This window comes from Choloepus didactylus, chromosome 14, assembly GCF_015220235.1.
Source record: "Choloepus didactylus isolate mChoDid1 chromosome 14, mChoDid1.pri, whole genome shotgun sequence".
Classification (NCBI taxonomy): Eukaryota; Metazoa; Chordata; class Mammalia; order Pilosa; family Megalonychidae; genus Choloepus; species Choloepus didactylus.
Genome location: NC_051320.1, coordinates 24,863,211 through 24,882,781, shown reverse-complemented (window position 1 = coordinate 24,882,781; position 19,571 = coordinate 24,863,211). Strand labels below are relative to the sequence as shown.

General features: G+C 36.8%; 1 protein-coding gene across 7 annotated transcripts in view; it reads right to left on the bottom strand.

Moving 5' to 3' along the window:
* Positions 1-19,571, bottom strand: part of C14H8orf34 (chromosome 14 C8orf34 homolog) — a 480,113-nt gene that overhangs the window by 323,155 nt on the left and 137,387 nt on the right. For all 7 annotated transcript variants that reach the window (XM_037803247.1, XM_037803243.1, XM_037803245.1 and 4 more), the window contains exon 3: positions 13,634-13,765. In XM_037803247.1, coding sequence (XP_037659175.1) covers positions 13,634-13,765 — 132 coding nt within the window. The remainder of the gene's footprint in view (positions 1-13,633; positions 13,766-19,571) is intronic.

Below are 19,571 nucleotides of genomic sequence, written 5' to 3'. Positions count from 1 at the left end.
CAGATAACCACAGCCTTACACAAGATTAGCCAACTGTGACCCAAAGACACCCTACTCCAACAACCACATGCCCCTTGCAGTTCATGTAGCTCACACTTCACTCGTAAATCGCATCTCCCTCACCTCTCTCCATCCTCTCAAATCCTCCCTTTATCCCAAACAGCTACATAGGCTGCCTCCCCAAGCCCAGCCCTTTTGAACAGATATCTCCTTTGGTTCTGCTCCACATGCTTTCTACTTTGGCTTAATAAACTTCTTCTGTGCTTTGATTTTCAGAGTCTGTTCATTCTGTTTTCAGCATAATAATGAGAACCCTATCTGTGGTACCTTTCTTCTGTGACAAATAACTATGGAAAATTGATAACATAATAACACCTTAAAGATAATTTGTACCTACACCACATACATTGTAGAAGTGCTATTTTTACATGAAAAAGTACAGCTTCTAAACATATTATCACTGAAGATTAGGAAATGTGTAAGCAATGAATTTTCATTCATTCATTCATTTATTCACTCACTCATATAACAAACTATGAGTCAGACATTCTTCTAGGTGCTGGGGAAACACCAGTGGAAATTAAAGTGACAAAATTCCCTGCACACTTAAAGATTACATTCTACTATAGCCCATAATCTACCGAATTAGGCTAATAGGATTTTCGTTCTTCATAAAACTGGTCTTATTAATATATAATATTTATTTTTAACACAATTTTATTGAGTTATATTCACACACCATATAATCCAACCAAAGTGTACAATCATTGACTCATAGTATCATCATATAGTTCTGCATTCATTGCCATAATCAATTTTAGAACAATTTAATTACTCCAAAAAAGAAAAAAGAACACGCAAAACGTCCCTTATCCCTCCCCATGATTTATATATTTTTATGTTTATTTTATTATTCATCTGCCCATACATTAGATAAAGGGAGTGTCAAGTCACAAGGTTTTAACAATCACACAGTCCCACAATAAAAGCTATATAGTTATACAATCATCAAGAATCAAGTCTATTGGATTACAGTTCAACGGATTAAGGTATTACCTTCTAACTATTCTAATACTCTAGAAACTAAAAAGGAATATTTATATAATGCATAAGAATAACCTCCAGAATGACCTCTCGACTCTATTTGAAATCACTTCGCCACTGAAACTTTATGTTTCTTTTCCCCCTTTTGGTCAAGAAGGCATTCTCAAAACCATGATGACAGGGCCAGGCTCATCCATGGGAGTCCTGCCCCATATTGCCAAAGAGATTTACACTGCTGGGAATCATATCCCACACAGTGGGGAGAGAAGTGAGTTTATTTGAAGGTTGCTGGGAGACAGAGGCCACATCTGTGCAACAAAAGAGGTTCTCTGGGGATGACTTAGGGATAATTATAAGTAGGCTTAGTTTCTCCTTTGTAGGAGTAAGTTTCACAAGGGCATGCCCCAAGATCAAGCACTTGAGTTATTAAACTGAGAGTCACTAATGCTTGCAAGAGTATCAGAAATCCCCCAGGTGAGTAAGTTTAATATTTACAAAATTTACCCCAGTCCCTCAAAGGGACTTTGCAATTACTTTTTTACTGTCTGCCGAAAATACTCTGGGATGTATTGGGGTATTACATTAACCAGTACAGAATAACAAAATCTCATTCCCTATTCTAGGTTTCATGCAATTCTGTTGTTTAAGTAAACTGACCATCCAGGTTAAATTAGATAGCATGTTACAGAGAATATAAATTTTGTACCAAATAAACATCTCTTAGATAACAGTTAAAACTCAGGAATAGATGTGACTGCTGTAAGAGCTTACAATCTCTGAACCTTTACAATAAGACTTATTGAACATTCAGTACTCCTGCATTGTCGATTGCCCAATCTCTGCCCATGTTTTATCCCGACAACCTATGCTCTCGAATTCAATTCTCAGCGTTTGCTCATTGTAATTAGTATATATTAGTGAGGCCTTACAATATTTGTCCTTTCATTTCTGGCTTATTTAACTCAACATAATGTCCCCAAGGTTCATTCACCTAGCTGTATGCCTCACATCTTTACTCCTCCTTCAGCCACTCAATATTCTGTTGTATGTATACACCATCGTTTGCCCGTTGATGTACCCTTAGGCCAGTTCCATCCATTGAAAATCATAAATACTGCCACCATAAACACCAGCATGCAAATGCCTACTCATGGCACTGCTTTCATTTCTTCCAAGTACATACCAAATAACAGGGTTGCAGGATCATATGGCAGCCCTATACTTAGCCTCCTATGGAATGATGACACCGCCAACCAGAGAGGCTGCACCATTCTACTTCCCTATCAATAGCGAATAGATAAATCTCTCTCTCCACCACATCTTCTCCAGCACTTGCATCCTTCTGTTTATTTTTTAAACATTTTTATTCACACCCCATACAATCCATCGTAAGTGAACAATCAATAAGCTTTCGGTATAATCACAGTTATGCACTCACCACCACAATTTATATGAGAACATTTCCATTTCTTCCACAAAGAAAGGAGAAGAGGAAAAAATTTGAAGAATAAAGAAAAGAAATAAAAAAGGAGAAACAACACCATCAACAACAAGAATCCCATATCCCTCTCTATATCCCCTCTACTCACATTTAGCTTTGGTACACTGCCTTTGTTACAATTAATGGAAGAATATTACAATGTTACTGTTAACTGTAAAAACCTAGTTTGCATTGATTGTATTTTTCCCATATGCCATCCCATTTTCAACAAATTGCAATGGTGACATTCATTTGTTCTCCCTCATGTAAAAACTTTCTTATATTTCTACACTTAATCACCATCATTGTCCACTCTAGGTTTTGCTAAGTTATACAGTCCCAGTTTTTATCCTCTGTCTTCCTTCTGATATCATACATGCCCCTAGCCTTCCTCTTTCAACCATATTCATACTCAGCTTTGTTCATTATACATACAATATTGTGTTACAATCACATACTATTGTGCTATCCATTTCTGGATCTTTATAATCAATTTTGGTGCACATTCTGTAGTCCTTTAGCATCAAATGCCCAACCTCCACCCTCTATCTCCCTGTTGATAACTGGTGTTCTTAACTTTAAATCTCAGTATTTGCTCATTATAATTAGTTCATATTACCGAGACCATGCAGTATTTGTCCTTTTGTTTCTGGCTAATTTCACTCAACATAACATCCTCAAGATTCATCCACGTAGTGTGCATCATGACTTTATTCTTACAGCTGTGCAATATTCCACTGTATGACTGCACCACAGTTTGTTTATCCACTTGTCTATTGATGGATATTTGGGCTGTTTCCATCTCTTGGCAATTGTGAATAATACCACTATAAACATCAATGTTCAAATGTCTGTTCGTTTCCTAGCCTTCAGTTACTCCAAGTATATACCTAGTAATGAGATTGCTGGATCATGTAACAGTTCTATACTTAGCTTCCTGAGGAATCACGAAACTGCCTTCTAGAGCAAGTCGCATGATTCTACATTATCACCAATAGTGAATAAGTGTACTTCTTTCTCCACATTCTCTCCAACACTTCTGTTTTCCGTTTTCTTGATAATGGCCATTCTAGTAGGTGTGAGATGATATCTTACTGAGGTTTTGATATATATTTCCCTAATAGCTAGTGAAGTTGAGCACTTTTTCATATGTTTTTGAGCCATTTGTATTTCCTCTTCAGAAAAGTTTCTGCCCATGTTTTTTGCCCTTGTAAATATTGCATTGTTTGTCTTTTTGTTGTTGAGTTGTATGATCTCTTTATATATTCTGGATATTAAACTCTTATCTGACATGTGGTTTCCAATTACTGTCTCCAATTGATGGGCCACCTTTTGATTTTCCTGACAAAGTCCTCTGACTGCACAAAAGCATTCGCTTTTGAGGAGATCCCGTTTATTTCTTCTTTCATTGCTCACGCTTTGGGTGCAAGGTCTAGGAAACAACCTCCTATCACAAGATCTTTAAGATATTTCCCTACATTTTCTTCTTTAAGTGTTATGGTCTTAACTCTGATGCTTAGGTCTTTGATCCACTTTGAGTTAATTTTTGTATAATATGTGAGATAGGGGTTCTCTTTCTTTCTACTGGATATGGAAATCCAGTTCTCTAAACACCATTTGTTGAAGAGGCTGCTCTGTCCCAATTGAGTGGACAAGACTTATCAAAGTTCAACTGTCCATAGACAAGAGGAATTCTTTCTGAACATGCAGTTTGTATCCATTGGTCAGTATTCCCATCTTTATGCCACTACCATGTTGTTTTGATCACTGTAGCTTTGCAATATGCTTTAAAGTCAGGTAGTGTGATACCTCCCACTAAATTTTTCTTTCTCAAGATATTTTTAGCTATTAGGGACACCCTGTCCTTCCAAATAAATTTTATTATTGGTTTTTCTATTTCTTCAAAGTAAGTTGTTGGGATTTTAACTGATACTGCATTGAATCTATAAATCAATTTGGGTAGAATTGACATCTTAACTACATTTTGTCTTCTAATTCATGAACACAGTATGTCCTTACATATATTTAGGTCTTCCTTGATTTCCTTTAGCAATTTTTTGTAGTTTCCTGGCTACAGGTCTTCTATGTCCTGGCCTAAATTTATTCCTAAATATTTGATTCTTTTAATCGCTACTGTAAATGGATTTTTTTCTTGATTTCCTCTTCAGATTATTCCTTTCTACTACATAGAAATACTACTTATTTTTGTGTGTTGATCTTGTATCCTGCTTCTTTGTTGTACTCACTTATTAGCAGTAGTAGCTTTGCTATAGATTTTTTGGGATTTTGTACATATAGGATAATGTCACCTGCAAACAGTGACAGTTTTAGGTCTTCCTTTTCAATTTGGATGCTTTTATTCCTTTTTCTTGCCTAATTGCTCTAGCTAGACCTTTCAGCATAATGTTGAATAACAGTGTGACAGTGGGTTTCCTTGTCTTCTTCCTGATCTTAGAGAGAAAGCTTTCAGTCTTTCCCCACTGAGTATGATGCTAGCTGTGGGTTTTTCATATATTCCCTTTATCATGTTAAGGAAGGTCCCTTAATTCCTAGTCTTTGAAGTGTTTTCATCAAGAAAGGATGTTGAATTTTGTCAAATGCCTTTTCTGTGTCAACAGACATGATCATTTGTTTTTTCCCTTTGATTTATTGATGTGGTGTATTACATTAATTGATTTTCTTGTCTTGAACCATCCTTGCATACCTGGAATAAAACCCAAAGTGTACTGCTGGCATTCAATTTGCAAGTATTTTGTTGAGGATTTTTGCATCTATATTCATTAAAGAGATTGGTCTGTAATTTTCTTTTCTTGTAGTACCTTTGTTTGGCTTTGGTATTAGGGTAATGTTGGCTTCATAGAATGAGTTAGGTAGCTGTGATGGTTAGGTTCATGTGTCAACTTGACCAGGTGATAGTACCCAGCTGTCTGGTCAAGCAAACACTGGCTTAACAATTGCTGTGAGGATGTTTGTGGCTGGTTAATAAACCAACAGGCTGGTTTATTAAATCATCAGTCATTTGACTGCAGCTGTGACTGATGACTCACCAAAGGGCAGGTCTTCCACAATGAGAGAATGCAATTGGCTGGATTTAATCCAATTAATCAGTTGAAGACTTATAAGGGAGACAGATAGAGGACCTTCACTTCTTCTTCGGCTGCCCAGTGAAGCGTTTCCTGAGGAGTTCGTCGAAGTTGCTGGTTCATTTCCTGAGGAGTTCATAGAACACGTTCATTGAAGATCCCAGTTCATTTCCTGAGGAGTTCGTCGAAGTTGCCGGTTTGCTTTTGAGGAGTTCATCGGACATCTTCCTTGGAGTTGACAGTTTGCTGACTGCTCTACAAAATTTGGACTTGTGACATTTTAGGTCTTCCTAAACAGTTGCGTGAGTCACTTTAACAAATTTTACAGTCAGAGACACCTCTCATTGATTCTGTTTCCCTAGAGAACCCAAACTAATACAGTAGCTTTCCCTCCTTTTCAGTTTCTTTGAGGAGTCTGAGCAGGATTGGTACTAATTCTTTCTTGAATGCTTGGTAGAATTCACATGTGAAGCCATCTGGTCCTGGATTTTCTTTTCTGAGAGATTTTTTGATGACTGATTCAATCTCTTGTGATTGATTTGTTGTGGTCTTTTAATTCTACTCAAATCAATGCTGGTTGTTCATGCTTTTCTAGGAAGTTGTTCATTTCATCTAAGTTGTCTAGTTTATTATCATATAGTTGCTCATAGTATCCTCTTATTATCTCCATTATCTCTTCAGGGTCAGTAGTTATGTATCCCGTCCCATTTCTGTTTTATTTATTTGCATCCTCTCTCTATTTTTTTCTTTGTCAGCCAGCTAAGGTTCCATCGATTTTGTTGATTTTTCAAAGAACCAACTTTGAGAAATAACCTTTATTATTTTCTTACCTTCTGTTTGCTTAGGGGTTAGTGGGCTCTTCTTTCTCTAGTTCCTCCAGGTGAACAGTTAAGTCCTCTATTTTTCAGTGTCTTAAATATGTCATACCACTGCCTTCTTGCCTCCATGGTTTCTGCTAGAAATCTGTACATAGTTTTATCAAGTTTCCCATGTATGTAATGGATTGCTTTTCTCTTGCTGCTTTCAGAATTATCTCTTTGTCTTTGACATTTAGCAATTTGATCAATAAGTGTCTTGGAGTGGGTCTATTTGGATCTATTCTTTTTGGGATATGCTGTGCTTCTTGGATTTGCAATTTTATGTCTTTCATAACAGTTGTGAAATTTTCAGTGATGATTTCCTTCATTACTCTTTCTGCCTCTTTTCCCTTCTCTTCTCCTTCTGGAATATCCAAAACAAGTATATTTGTGCACTTCATATTATCATTCAACTCTCTGAGACCCTGTTCTTATTTTTCCATTCTTGTCGCTAACTGTTCTTTATGTGTTGGATTTAAGATGTCATTTCCTCTAGTTCACTAATCCTTTCTTTTGTCTCTTGAAATCTGCTGTTGTATATCTCCGTTGTGTTTTTCATTTCTTCTATGATGCCTTTCATTCCCGTAAGTTCTGCCATTTCTTTTTTCAAGTTTTCAAGTACTTCTGTATAGTCACTCAGTATCTTCTTCACATTCCTCATCCCTTTTGTGATATTTTCCTTCAATTCATTGATTTAATTTAGATTTGTTTGAACATCTTTAATTAGTTGTTTCAACTCCTGTATCTCATTTGGAGTGTTTGTTCCTTTGAGTGAGCCATATCTTCATGCTTTCTGGTATGGCTCATGGTTTTTTGCTAGTGTCCTGGCATCTGATTTCCCTGATTTGTTTATTCTGAGATCATTTTCTCTCTCTTACCTAGGGTTTTCTTATTGGCTGGCTGTGTTCTCTATCCGTTCTGTGACATTTAGTTCAACTTATTCTAGACCTCTAGCATAGCTTCTGTTTAACTTATCAAAATTTTTCAGCTCTTCTTTTTCTGGTCCTTGACCTGACTATATGGAAGTTCTTTGTTTTTTTGGGTTTTTTTTCCTGAGGAAAGTCTCCCCAGATAGGATTGATGCCAATCAGATTTTTCAGACAAGACAGGCCCAGGGCTCAGGAAGAGGGTGTAATCAGTACCAATGTTCCTAGGGATGAAACCCAGCAGGTTGCCAGACTCTCCTGTGACACCTCTTGATTCTCTGCTTTTTCTATCCTGCCCAGCAGGTGGCATTCATCAACCTGCAGCTCTTCACCAGCATAAAGTGGTATGGTGCCTTCCTCAGCAGACGCTGGCCCTGCCAGGGGAATGGTTGAGACAGAAGCTGAGGCAGAGGATGGGCCCCTGGCCTGAATTATCTGAACGAGAGCTGCCACTGGTGCTGGGCCCTGCCCCTCCCCTTTCTTGGGGAAGATACGCCTTTCAGGGAATTATCAATTATCTCCTTCACCTGACTAGCTACTTTGTTTCTCAGATATTCCTTAATGCCACCCTTGCCTGGGGCAGTGCTCACAACTGAAAAAGTTTGTTTTCTTTAAACTAAAAAAAAAAGGGGGGGGGGGAGCGGTAGAAAGAAAAAGAAAAAAAATCCTTTTCAGAGCTGGTCCCCAGGTCCCCTATTCACAAATCAAGAGCCAGAGTTGGTACCTGGGTCCATGTGCCCCTTTTCTTGGAGCACAACCTTTTCTAGTATTCTGTACCCAGCCAACTCCAAACTCCTCTCTTCTTTTTTCTCCCCCACAAGCAGCTGCCTCCTTTCTGCCACGGAGAGAGCTCTGTGTTCCTTTTGTGCTTTTCTGGGTTTATCTGTGCTTGGTACTTGTATGTCAGCAGTCCAAATCTGTTAATTAAATCTGCAATTGGAGCTTGGATGAGCTACCTTCCCTTGTTCCTAGTAGAGACTGCTTCTTTTGCCCATGGGGAATTGATTCCAGACCAGTCTTCCATGCTAGTGTGGGAGGGGCACCAGCCTCCACAGATTGGGAGACTTAGAAGTTCTGTGCTATGATCTTGACCGTTCCACCCATTCCAGACTGGAGAAGGATATGTGTCTGGTCATGGATGTCCCTCAAACAGTTGTTCCAGACAGTTCCTGGCTATTAACTAGCTTCCCTAGTGGACAAACAAAATTCCTCTAAAATTTTAAGTTTTAGTCTTAAAAATTTTTAAAAATTGTTTGTATTTCTGGTGGCTTGGGTCTATGGTAACCTGGAAAAACATGTTCTTAATCTACTCCTGTCTGTATGAACCCACTACAAATAGGTCCTTTTGATGAAGATACTTCATTTAAAGTGTGATAGTAACTGAATTAGGATGGGCCCTTATATATTACTGGAGACTTTATAGGGAAAGTCACAGACAGAGAGAAAGCTACAGAGAGCAGCCAGAAGCCAGAGGTCAACAGAACCCAGAAGCCAGGAGAGGTTGCCATGTGCATTGCCATGTAGCAGAAAAGCTAAGGACTAAGGATCACGGGCAGCCAGTCCCAGAACACCACAGTCTTCAAGAAGAAAAACATTGCCTTGGTAATGCCCAAAACTGTGAGCCAATAAATTCCCACTGCTCAAGCAAACTCATTGTGTGCTATTAGTTTTAGCAGCCTGGAAACTAAAACAGTATTTTTCTACATATAAAAGTTAATGATTCCTGCCCAGATATCCCTGAAGATTGAGACAGCGATCACAGGAGAGAGAGGGGAAGCAACAGATAAGAAACTGAATCTTTATATAAATTATTATTATTATATTATTTTTAGTTTGTAGGATACTAGAAAAGCAAGAAGGAAATAATTGAAATTGTGGAACTGGAACCCATAACTATTGAAATTTGCTCTATAGGTACTTGTTAAATCGTACTTTGAAAGTTATCACCATTCTCTATATATGCTATATTTCACAATAAGGAATAACTGAAATTGTGGAACTGTAACCATTAACATTCTTTGAAAATATGCTAACTATTTGTTAAACTGTACTTTGAAAGTTAACACTTTTCTGTGTATATATTTTACAATAAAATGCAATAAAAATGTAAAAAAAGTAAATGACTCAAAATATATGCATGTCTCTTTTTTTCCTCTTTTTTGTCTTTTAAAAATATGAACAAACACTTAGAGAACTTTTTAGCTTAATTATACAAATATTTGTACTAGGCAATGTTTTAGTTAAGAAAATATTCTATTCCTAAAAGGATTCTAATTCATTTGTTTTAAAATAAAAAGTAGATATAATTTGTGTCAGAAACATCCATGATATTAAATGAGATGTCATATGACTTCTCTTATTTGGTCTACTGATAAGATACAATTTTAAAATATATTTTAAAAATATATTCTTGCACATCTACAACAAACCCTGCTTGAACATGGTAAATGACTCTTGTAGTACCTTATAATTTTTACTTATAGATTTTATTTTAAGGTTTTAATGCGGGTATTCGAAAGCCTACAGTTGTATTAATCTAAATTTTTAACTGACCTACAGGAGTTCTTTACATCATCTGGTTATGAGTAGTTTGTCAAATATATGTTGTAAATATTTTCTCTCCTTTTGGCTTGCATATTTTCTTTATTGATGATGCTTTTCTTAACTTTTTATTTTGAGATACTTGCAGACTCATATACATTCATAGGAAATACTACAAAGAGAACTTGTAAACTCTTCACCCAGTTTTCCATAATGGTAACATCTTGCATAAATATAATACAATATCACAATCAGAAAACTGACACTGATACATGATAGTATTTTTTCTGAAGGGCAGAAGTTTTAATTTTGAGGAAATACAATTTATCACTTTTTTCCTTTTATGATCTGTGTTTTCTGTGCCCTCTATTTTCCTCTTACTTCATATTCTAAAGACGAACACACCAAAATCTATCCCATGCCACTTGCTCCTATGATAATATGATGTTGACACTCTTCTATTACTCCCCTTGAACCTAGGTGAACCTTTTTAACTGTCAAAAGTAATATAATACAGAGAAATATTGCAGTGTTACCTCTGAGACTAGGTTATAAACAACAATATGGCTTGTTCCTGGGTCTCTCTCTTGGGACACATGCTTTAGGAGCCATGAGCCACTATGTAAGAAGTGTGGCTTCCCAGAACCTGCCACACTGGAGAGACCACATAGAAACAGAGAGAGATGCCGAAGGAGTCCTACATGTTTCAGCACCCAAATCAGTCTTCCCAGCCCAGGCACCAGATATATTCTGTGACTGCAGAAGTTTCAAGATGAACCTAGCCACCAGCTACCTGCAAACTCATGAGAAAGACTGAGTCAAATATGCCCGGTTGAGCCCCCACTGAAATCATGGGATAATAAAAAACATGTTGCATTGAATTCAAAATTGAGAGGTAGGGCCTTGAAGAGATGTCAACAAAACCCTGATGGCTCTTTAGGAGGCTGTTGGTGACCTGAGATAATGTAAAAATAGAAAATATACCTAATTATCTGATGATCTAGCTAAGAAGATTTCCAGTGTGCTGGTTTCTTCTCACTGCTGATAGTAAAATGAGAGAGGAGAGAGATAAGCTAAAGGAAGAGCTACTAAACGTAAAGAAACTAGGTCTTGCTCAGTCAAAAAATAAAAACGGTTCCCACTCCTGTCTTATCCAAAATTCTCAATTAAGAAAGGGCTTCAGAGAAAACATAAGTTCAGGATGGGTCTAGGAGATCATTTGTTCAGAAGTTCATAATGATCTAAGGTTCTGCCTCAAAGAAACATTCATTCAGGCAAAAGGATCTCTAATGATCTTAAAGGTGTGCTTTGCAGACCCTTTCCATTAAAGGCCAACTAAAGATTTTAAGGTTGGCATACCACAACTACCTTACTAAAAGCCATAAGTAAAATGAAGGACTTATCTTAAAGAGATTTGTGAATATGACACAAAACAGATGATTAACTGACTCAAAAGAAACCCACAAAATTTTGAAAATAATCATATAATCTTGGACTTAAAGCAACAAAGACAATACTAAAAGGAAAGTGAACGCCCCATAAAAACTTCTGCAGGCTAAAAGCTGCAGAAGAACACTACTTTGCTGCAAACTAGGGCTACTACTTACAGAAAAGGATGAAAGGGACCAGAAGGAAGAGCCCAGAGGGTGGAGATAAGAGCCACACTAGATAATTCCCAGACAGTACAACTAAGCTTTAATCAAAGTACTAATTAATATATTTCCAACCAGATTTCAAACTTGCTACAAATCAGTGAATGTGGAATATCTCCTGTTTTACCCTTTTTGAATGGGTATGTCTTTAGTATATTATCCATGTCATACCTATTCCACCACTGCATTTTCAGTGTCTGTGCAGAAGGAAGAAATCTGCTCTTTTTAGTTCTTAGATCCTCAGATAAAGAGGAACTCTACTCAGTGAAACTTTATCTGTACCAGAACCTGATGAGATTCTGGACTTGGAGCTGATATCTTAAAGGGATGAGATTTGGAGGACTTTGAAGTGGATGTGTGCATTTTGCATATAGGAGATATGCCAACTGTTGAGACCAGAGAGCAGACTATGGTATACTATATTTTCCAATGATAGCAGCACCAAGACACTTCGCATCCCATGTGCTCTTCTTGCAATGTGGCAGACACACTTCTACACTGAGAGGTGGGGGATCTGTGTTCCTTACCCCCAAACCTTGGTTGGCCTCTAAAACTATTTAAACTATTAGAATACAATGGAAATGCTGCTCTGTGACTTCAAACGCTAGTTAATTAAAGGCAAAACACTTTCCATCTGGATCTTTCACTCATGATGCATGCACCATTGAAGCCCTTAGCCACCATGCCACAAGTCTGGGTATCAGGGGTATCTGGGGATACCCAGAATTCACCATGCTAGAAAGACACTATAAAGATAGAGAAAGATACCAGAGGTGCCAAAGGTATTAGAGTTTTATCAGCTGTTCAAATTTTCCCAGCCTAGGCACTGACACATAAGTAAAGAAGCCTTTGCCATGACCCTAGATCTAGTCATGACCTGACTGCAACCTCAAGAGAATTTCTCAACCTCAAGCCAGAATTTCTTAAGATGCTCCCAAATTCCTGGTTTATATTAACCATGAAAGACAAATAATTATCAAATAATCATGATTCGTTATATAGCTGCAGTAATTAAAATGTCTCTAAGTCCTTTGTCTCTCCAAGGCCATAAAGATAGCCCTGTATGTTTTCCTTTAGAAGTTTAATTGTTTTCATTTTTATGTTTATGCCTCAAATTGACTTTCTTGTATGCTTTAAGATAGGGATCAAAGTTATCTGTGTTTTTTTTTCCATATAAATGTCAAATGTTGAGGGGATTACTATTTCCCCAACTTCTTACTTAGTATCCTTGTGGAAAACCATGTGACTGTATATGTGGGTTTATTTCTGGCCTCTTTATTATATTCAGTTTATCTGTTTTTCCATCCTTTCACCAAAATCACACTGTTTTGATAAATGTAATTTTATAAAAAGCCTTTGAAGTCAGATAGGATAAAATTTCTCCAACCTAGTTCATGTTTATCAAGATTGTTTTGGATAACAGTGGTCCTTTGCCTTCCCAAATAAGTGTAAAAATAATCTTATCTATTATTTCTAGTGGTAAAAAAGCCTGCTGAGACTTTTGATACTGATTGGATTCAATCTATAGAACAATATTTACAGTATTGATATATTACCAATATTGAACATGAAAGTGGTGTATCTCACCTTTAGTTTATCACTTTATCTTTAATTTCTCTCTGAATGTTTCAGAGTTTTCAGTGTAAAGAATTTGCATTTTCCCATTAATTTTATCCCAAAGTTGTTAGTGTTCTCTTACACTATTTTAAATGGTATTAAAGCCATTTTCTAATTTACATTGTTAAAATATAAAAATACAATTGATTTTTGTAAACTGACTTTGTACATAGTGACTTCACTGGTTTAAATCAATTACACATATTTGAGAATATGAGTAAGTGAATGGATGTAGATAGATAAATCTGTCTATATAACTATATAGACATATAAACAAAGCTCAATATTAATGCTGAAATGATTGTGAAATTCATTAGGATTAATAGCCAGAAATTTCAGGGGGGAAAGTTTGGCTTCGATTCTTACATTTTCTTTACTTTTTAATAATAAAGACTTATATACATTAAGTAACATTTGAGTAGCAAACCCTTACATGATTTGGATTCTGGTGACGGTGGAGAAATATTAGACACAGCAAGGTCACTTTTCGACTTTTTAGGCTTCTTTGCATTTAGTTGCCAGGGTTTATCATAACTTCTGAAATCTCTTCTTGGTCCTTTATGTTCTGTTAAAACAAAATACAGATAAAAACCCAATAATACACGTTTTCAAGACTGGTCACAAAATAAAGCCATGAAGTCATCAGATATACCAAGCAAAAACTTTACATTAGTTCATGTCAAAAATAATGCAAATAACCAATAGCATTTCTTGTTTGATTTCCCCTGTAAATGTGAGTTTTAAATCTGGTATGAATCAGTTTGAATATGGATATGGTTAAGGTTACACCATGTTAAACTGAAATTATTTGAATGGCTTTTTTAAGGCATGGATTGCAACACTGAAAATAACATTCTATAAATGAAGGAATGTCACAGAATAAATCACTGTATTCTGTTTTAAATAGAAACAATTAAGCATTTAAATAAATTTCATTCACCTGATGCTACCTTACCTATTATTTAATATGGCACATGAAATCATTGACATTTACCTAAATTTTCCTCCACAGATTCATCCAGTTTTTCCACATCTCCTGATTCAGGAAAGATTAATTAAACCAACTTTGCTATAGTTCCCCTTCAAAGGTGGTCAATGTCACACCAATTGCCAAATGAAATTATATTTCTAATCCTTTATCACTCAACTGCTTTGCAGCATTTCACATTTTTAGACCTATCAAGATTTATGGAGTTTTCCCTTCTCTTGTTTTCAAGGTATTACATTCACCTGGTATTACATTTTTGTATCACCTATATGATTCTCCTGCTCTATCTCTTTCACTGCATCTTCATTTCCCATCTATTTCATCTATGTGGCATTCCTTAGACTTTCTTCTGCCCTTTTGTCTCAACTTACAAGTACTCAAACTATCCTTGTTTTATGGATGACCCAGAATTCTTTCTCTGGCTACCTACTTATAATTATATGCCAGCTAAATGTCACTCATATCTCCTCAAACTTTTGGGTTAAGATTATGCTTAACTAGCTATTATCCAATTTTTTTCACCTCCAACATCCCATTAAATATCAAAAGCATAAAAATTCTAAAAACAGTGGGAACAAGGAATATGGGTAAGTGATCTGCTAGAACACAGGAAGTATTTCCACAGACAGTATTAAGATAACAAAGAGACCTGGAAGAAAGAGATTAGAAGATTTCTAGGCATCCAAAATCCTTGCCCCTCCATCAGAGTCATTTCTTAAGAGTCATAAAGTGTCAGTTTATGTCTTTCCACATCCATTCTGGGATCATAATTTGTTCTAATAGCACATGGCAAAAGGAAGAAAGAATCCTGGTCATAAAATACAGCATCTCATGATACAAGGCAATAGTAAAAGAAGCCAGAGAGGAATGACATAGTGGATTTTGTGGCTTTTTTATTCATCACTTCTGGCAAGGAAAAAAGTTCATATTGATTCAAATAATCGAACAATGATATTGTTATTTAGTTGGGTGCAAAAAGAAAAAAGGAGGAAGTCACTCATCAACCTAGCAGAGACCCACAGGATTAAACTGATACTGGAAATTTTAACAGCAGTCATGAATTTTACATTGCTTTCTAAAATATCTGAGAAGGATCCAAACAGTACCAACACTATTTGGTAAGGGGGCCAAAAACAGTTCACCTACATTGTTTATTGGTCCAAATAAAACTAGATGGAGTACTCCATAGTTAAAGTTGAATAAATAGAAAAAATATCATTTTAAGGAATAAATGCAATACAAAACAAACAAACAAGAATACAGCACTCAAGATGCAGAGGAAAGTCACAGTTCTGGAAAATATTTACTATGAAAAAACATTACATTTTAAAATATGACAAAAATGAAACAAAATGGACTCTAGAAAACAAAAAGATGACAGATGAGACAGAATAACCAATCTATGATGAAAATTAAACAGCAGACAGAAATTTTTAAAATAGAAGATGAAATAAGGAAATACTGATTGGAAACTAAAATGCAATACCAAAATTTGAATTTGTTTTTGAAGCCAAAATGATAAAAGCAATACTGCAGAAAATTCAATCGGTAACCTAGAGAGCATACTTGATAGACTTCCTCAGAAGAGAGTCAATATATTAAGAAAGACAAATAGAATATCAAATAAAATGAGAGAACGGAGGATGGCAAAGTTGACTTTTCTGAAGAAGAAATCAAAACAAATATAATGGAAGCAATATCAATGTACACAAGAAGAAAACTATTCTAGTCTGTTCATTGGGAGGATTCACTGAATAAAGTAGAAACCAAAGGAAAGAGACAATCAGAAAAAAGAAATCCCACATCGGTATTCAAGGGGAATAAATTATCTGAAAAGAAATAAAAATAAGTCTGCTTTCAGCTTTTTCCTATACAATACTAAATGACAGACTTTTGAGAAGAAAATGTCATGTCCCAAGTTGCTAGATAACATTTAAAGACAACAAGATTATCTTCAGTTATTTTCAAAAGTAGAATACCCACGTACTTAGTCTACTTAGACCATTTCTAGCTAATTGAAAGATGCAACAAAATAAATCATTCAAAATTACAGTCAAAGTTTAAACTGGCATTATTCACTCCCACCCAACTTGTATTTCATTATATTTGCATCCAATAATCATTCTATGCTTTCCCTCTCCCTCCTGCCATATGGTCCCATCCCCCTACAATCTTTCCTTTTCCCTTTCTGGTGCACACATTCCAGAGTAAGCAAACACTTCTGCATCCTAAAATCCCCCATTTCATGTCTTAACAGATAACTCATTCTTCCACAACAGCACTTCCTCCTCTGCAGCCTTCTGGAAACAAAGGTGTTCATTCCTTCATGTCACATCCCCCCAACCCCACCTCCACTCCCAGGCCCAGGCTGGAGAAGCAAGGCTGGGATTTTCTGGTTTGCTAATGCTTCTGTTACAGGTTGCCTCGGCGGTAAGGCAGATATCCCTCAGCTCTCATGGTAAATGCTGCCTGTCTACACTACTCACCAGGCTTCATTATTGCCATGGTTCTGTGATTGCTCACTCCTGCAGCCTTTTTGAGGACACTGACACCAAGTCCCCTGTCCTTTGAACAACTTGGACGACACTCTGTTCACCAATTTATCCTTAGACACACCAGGCAGTAAGCCTCATGTTTCCTTGCCTTCCTTAACTCTGCAGAGAGCTTCACTTTCATAATACTTCAGATACCCCAATTCAGGGCAACCCACAGGATCTTATCATCTGCAATCACTGTACCTCAAAATTCCCAAATATCACCACTTAGCACTGCTCCCATCCTTTTGGATCTCTCATATTTTTGCAATGCCTACCTGCTCTCTGATCTCCTAAAAGTCTTTAGCTCTGGGATTTACTTTTTTCTTGTCCTTGTTCACTACCCTCTTATACTTGGCCTTGTGCTTGATCACTTGGAAGGTTAGCTCATACATCTCTTCAACTCCTTTGCAACGTTTCTTCCACCCCACCCTCACAATACTCCATCAGTCTCTCAAACTGATTTCTCTTCTCCCCACCCAGTACTTCTGGGCCCTGCTGGAAAAAAATTACAATCTTGCAGATCATTCCTATTAATACTTCTTGGACTTCGGCTTCAGTTAGGCCCCAGAACTGCTAAACAGTCTTTTTCCCCCCTTTTGCCAATTCATTTTCCCTTTCCCCTAGTGACTCTTCATAATTTGCACCACTCAATTCAATCTCCCCTATCCAATCCCCATCCCTCTTGTCCTCAGCAAACAATCTTACATCTTAATAAACAGACAAAATTTAGGCCATTAGGTGTAATCTCATACTTGGCTTCTCCTGGCCCACCCTATATTCTATAAATTTAACTATATCTTCCATTCTTTTATTCTCATGGTTTAATGTTTGTCTGATACTGAATGCCACATATATGACTCTTACCTTGATGTATCCCCAGAGCTTTAGACTCATATCCAACCACCTGCTGGAATTAATCACAGGAATCTGAGTTTCCCATTAATCATGGAAAACCCAAATTCATCCTTTGGAACTGAATTTATCATTTACTTTCATATATTTGGTTCTGTGTTCACATCTTGCTTTATTAAATCATAATTTAACCCATTACCTGTATCAGTAAACTGGGGGTTAAAATTATTTCTTCCTTTCCTGCACAATAAGTCACTAAGTACTTGTGGTAGGCAGATTTCCAGGATGCCACCATAATCTCTGCCCTGTAGTGTTATGCCTTGTATAATCTCCTTCACTTGAACACAGATAGAACAGAACCTCTGACATGCTTCTAACCACAAGACATCGAAAAGGCGATGGGATGTCAATATTATGATTGCATTGTGCTATATAAGACTCCATCTTAACAGACTTGAATGAGAAATACTCCCTCGTTGTGAGAGAGCCATGTAGCAAGGAACTATGGGTGGCCTCTAGCAGCTGAAAGCAGCCCCTGGATGATGGCCACCAAGAAAATGGGGACCTCAGTTATACAGCCAAAAGAAATGAATTCTGCCAACAACCTGAATGAGCTTGGAAGCAAATTCTTCCCCAACCCAGCCTCCAGATGAGAATGCAACCCAGTCAACACCTTGATTGCAGCCATGTGAGACTGAGCAGAGGAACTAGTTAAGCCATGACCAGACTCCTGCTGATCTACAGAAACTGTGAGATACTAAACGTGCATTGTTCAAAGCCACAGAGTTTGTTACACAGCAACAGGAAACTATTACAGTATTTTAAAATATATCCTGAATTTTTTCTTTCCTTTCCATCTCTACTGTCACTTTCTATGGTTCTTTCATCTCTCAACTCTGCTTATTATAACAGACTCCATACGAGTTGCCCTTCCTGATTTCATCTCCATAAGTATAGTCTCCAAACTACAGGCAAATGATGGATACAAATTTGCTCGATTCCCTCTTCTACTGAAACCCATTTTGATATCTCCCAATGGAGGATGGCTACCAGGCCTTCATTATCTGACTCCTATTTACCCAACCCAAGAAATGCTGAGCTGCTAGCTCTAGTGTGGTAGACCATGCTGCTTCATTTTCTATGATGTGTCTGTTTCCTGACATACCCTTTCTGTCCTTCTTTGCCAGGCTAACTGATACTTGTCCTTCAAGACAGAGCTCAGGCATCACACCTACAAGAAAGTCTTCTCTAAATCCCCAAACATATCCTGGCTATCCCTTTTCTATTACTCCACACCCAATTCTACCTTGAAGTCTTTCTGAATCCTTCACTGACCTAAACCTCCACTTTCTTCGTACCCATGTAGTTCTTTGTAAATTTCCAATATAAAACACATAACATCATAGATTAACATGCATTGCAACTATTTATATATGCATCTCTGTCCCTTATTAGGCTGTTAAGTACTTTAGGACATGATTTATGCCTGTTGGAATCACCCGTGGCACATAACAGAGATTCAACAAATGTTTGTTAATTGAATATGGAGATTTGTTTCACTTTCAAGATATTTTACAGCTCTAAATCCTCATGTTCTAACTCTTCTTAATACTTCTTTGCTTAGAAATAATTTCTAATATTGAAATATTAATTTAACTTATTGGGTATTGAGCCCAGATCTCACCAAATAATGGAATCAGCAAGCTGCTTGGGTTCTAATCCCAGCTCAGCCACGTACTAACAGAGTGATCTTGGACAAATTGCTTAACTTCTCTGCACCTCAGTTTTCTCATCTCTAAAAGGGGGGAAATACTATGAAAACTAAATTAGTTAATATTTTTAAAACTCCTGAAACAGTGTCTGCTACAAAATGAGCACTACATGTATTTGTTATAACATGAAAATTTCTTGAACCATTTTTTTGGTTGAGAAAAACATAGAAACTCATTGTTGTGATGAAAGATGAACTTTCTAAATTTCCTCCTTGGCCACAT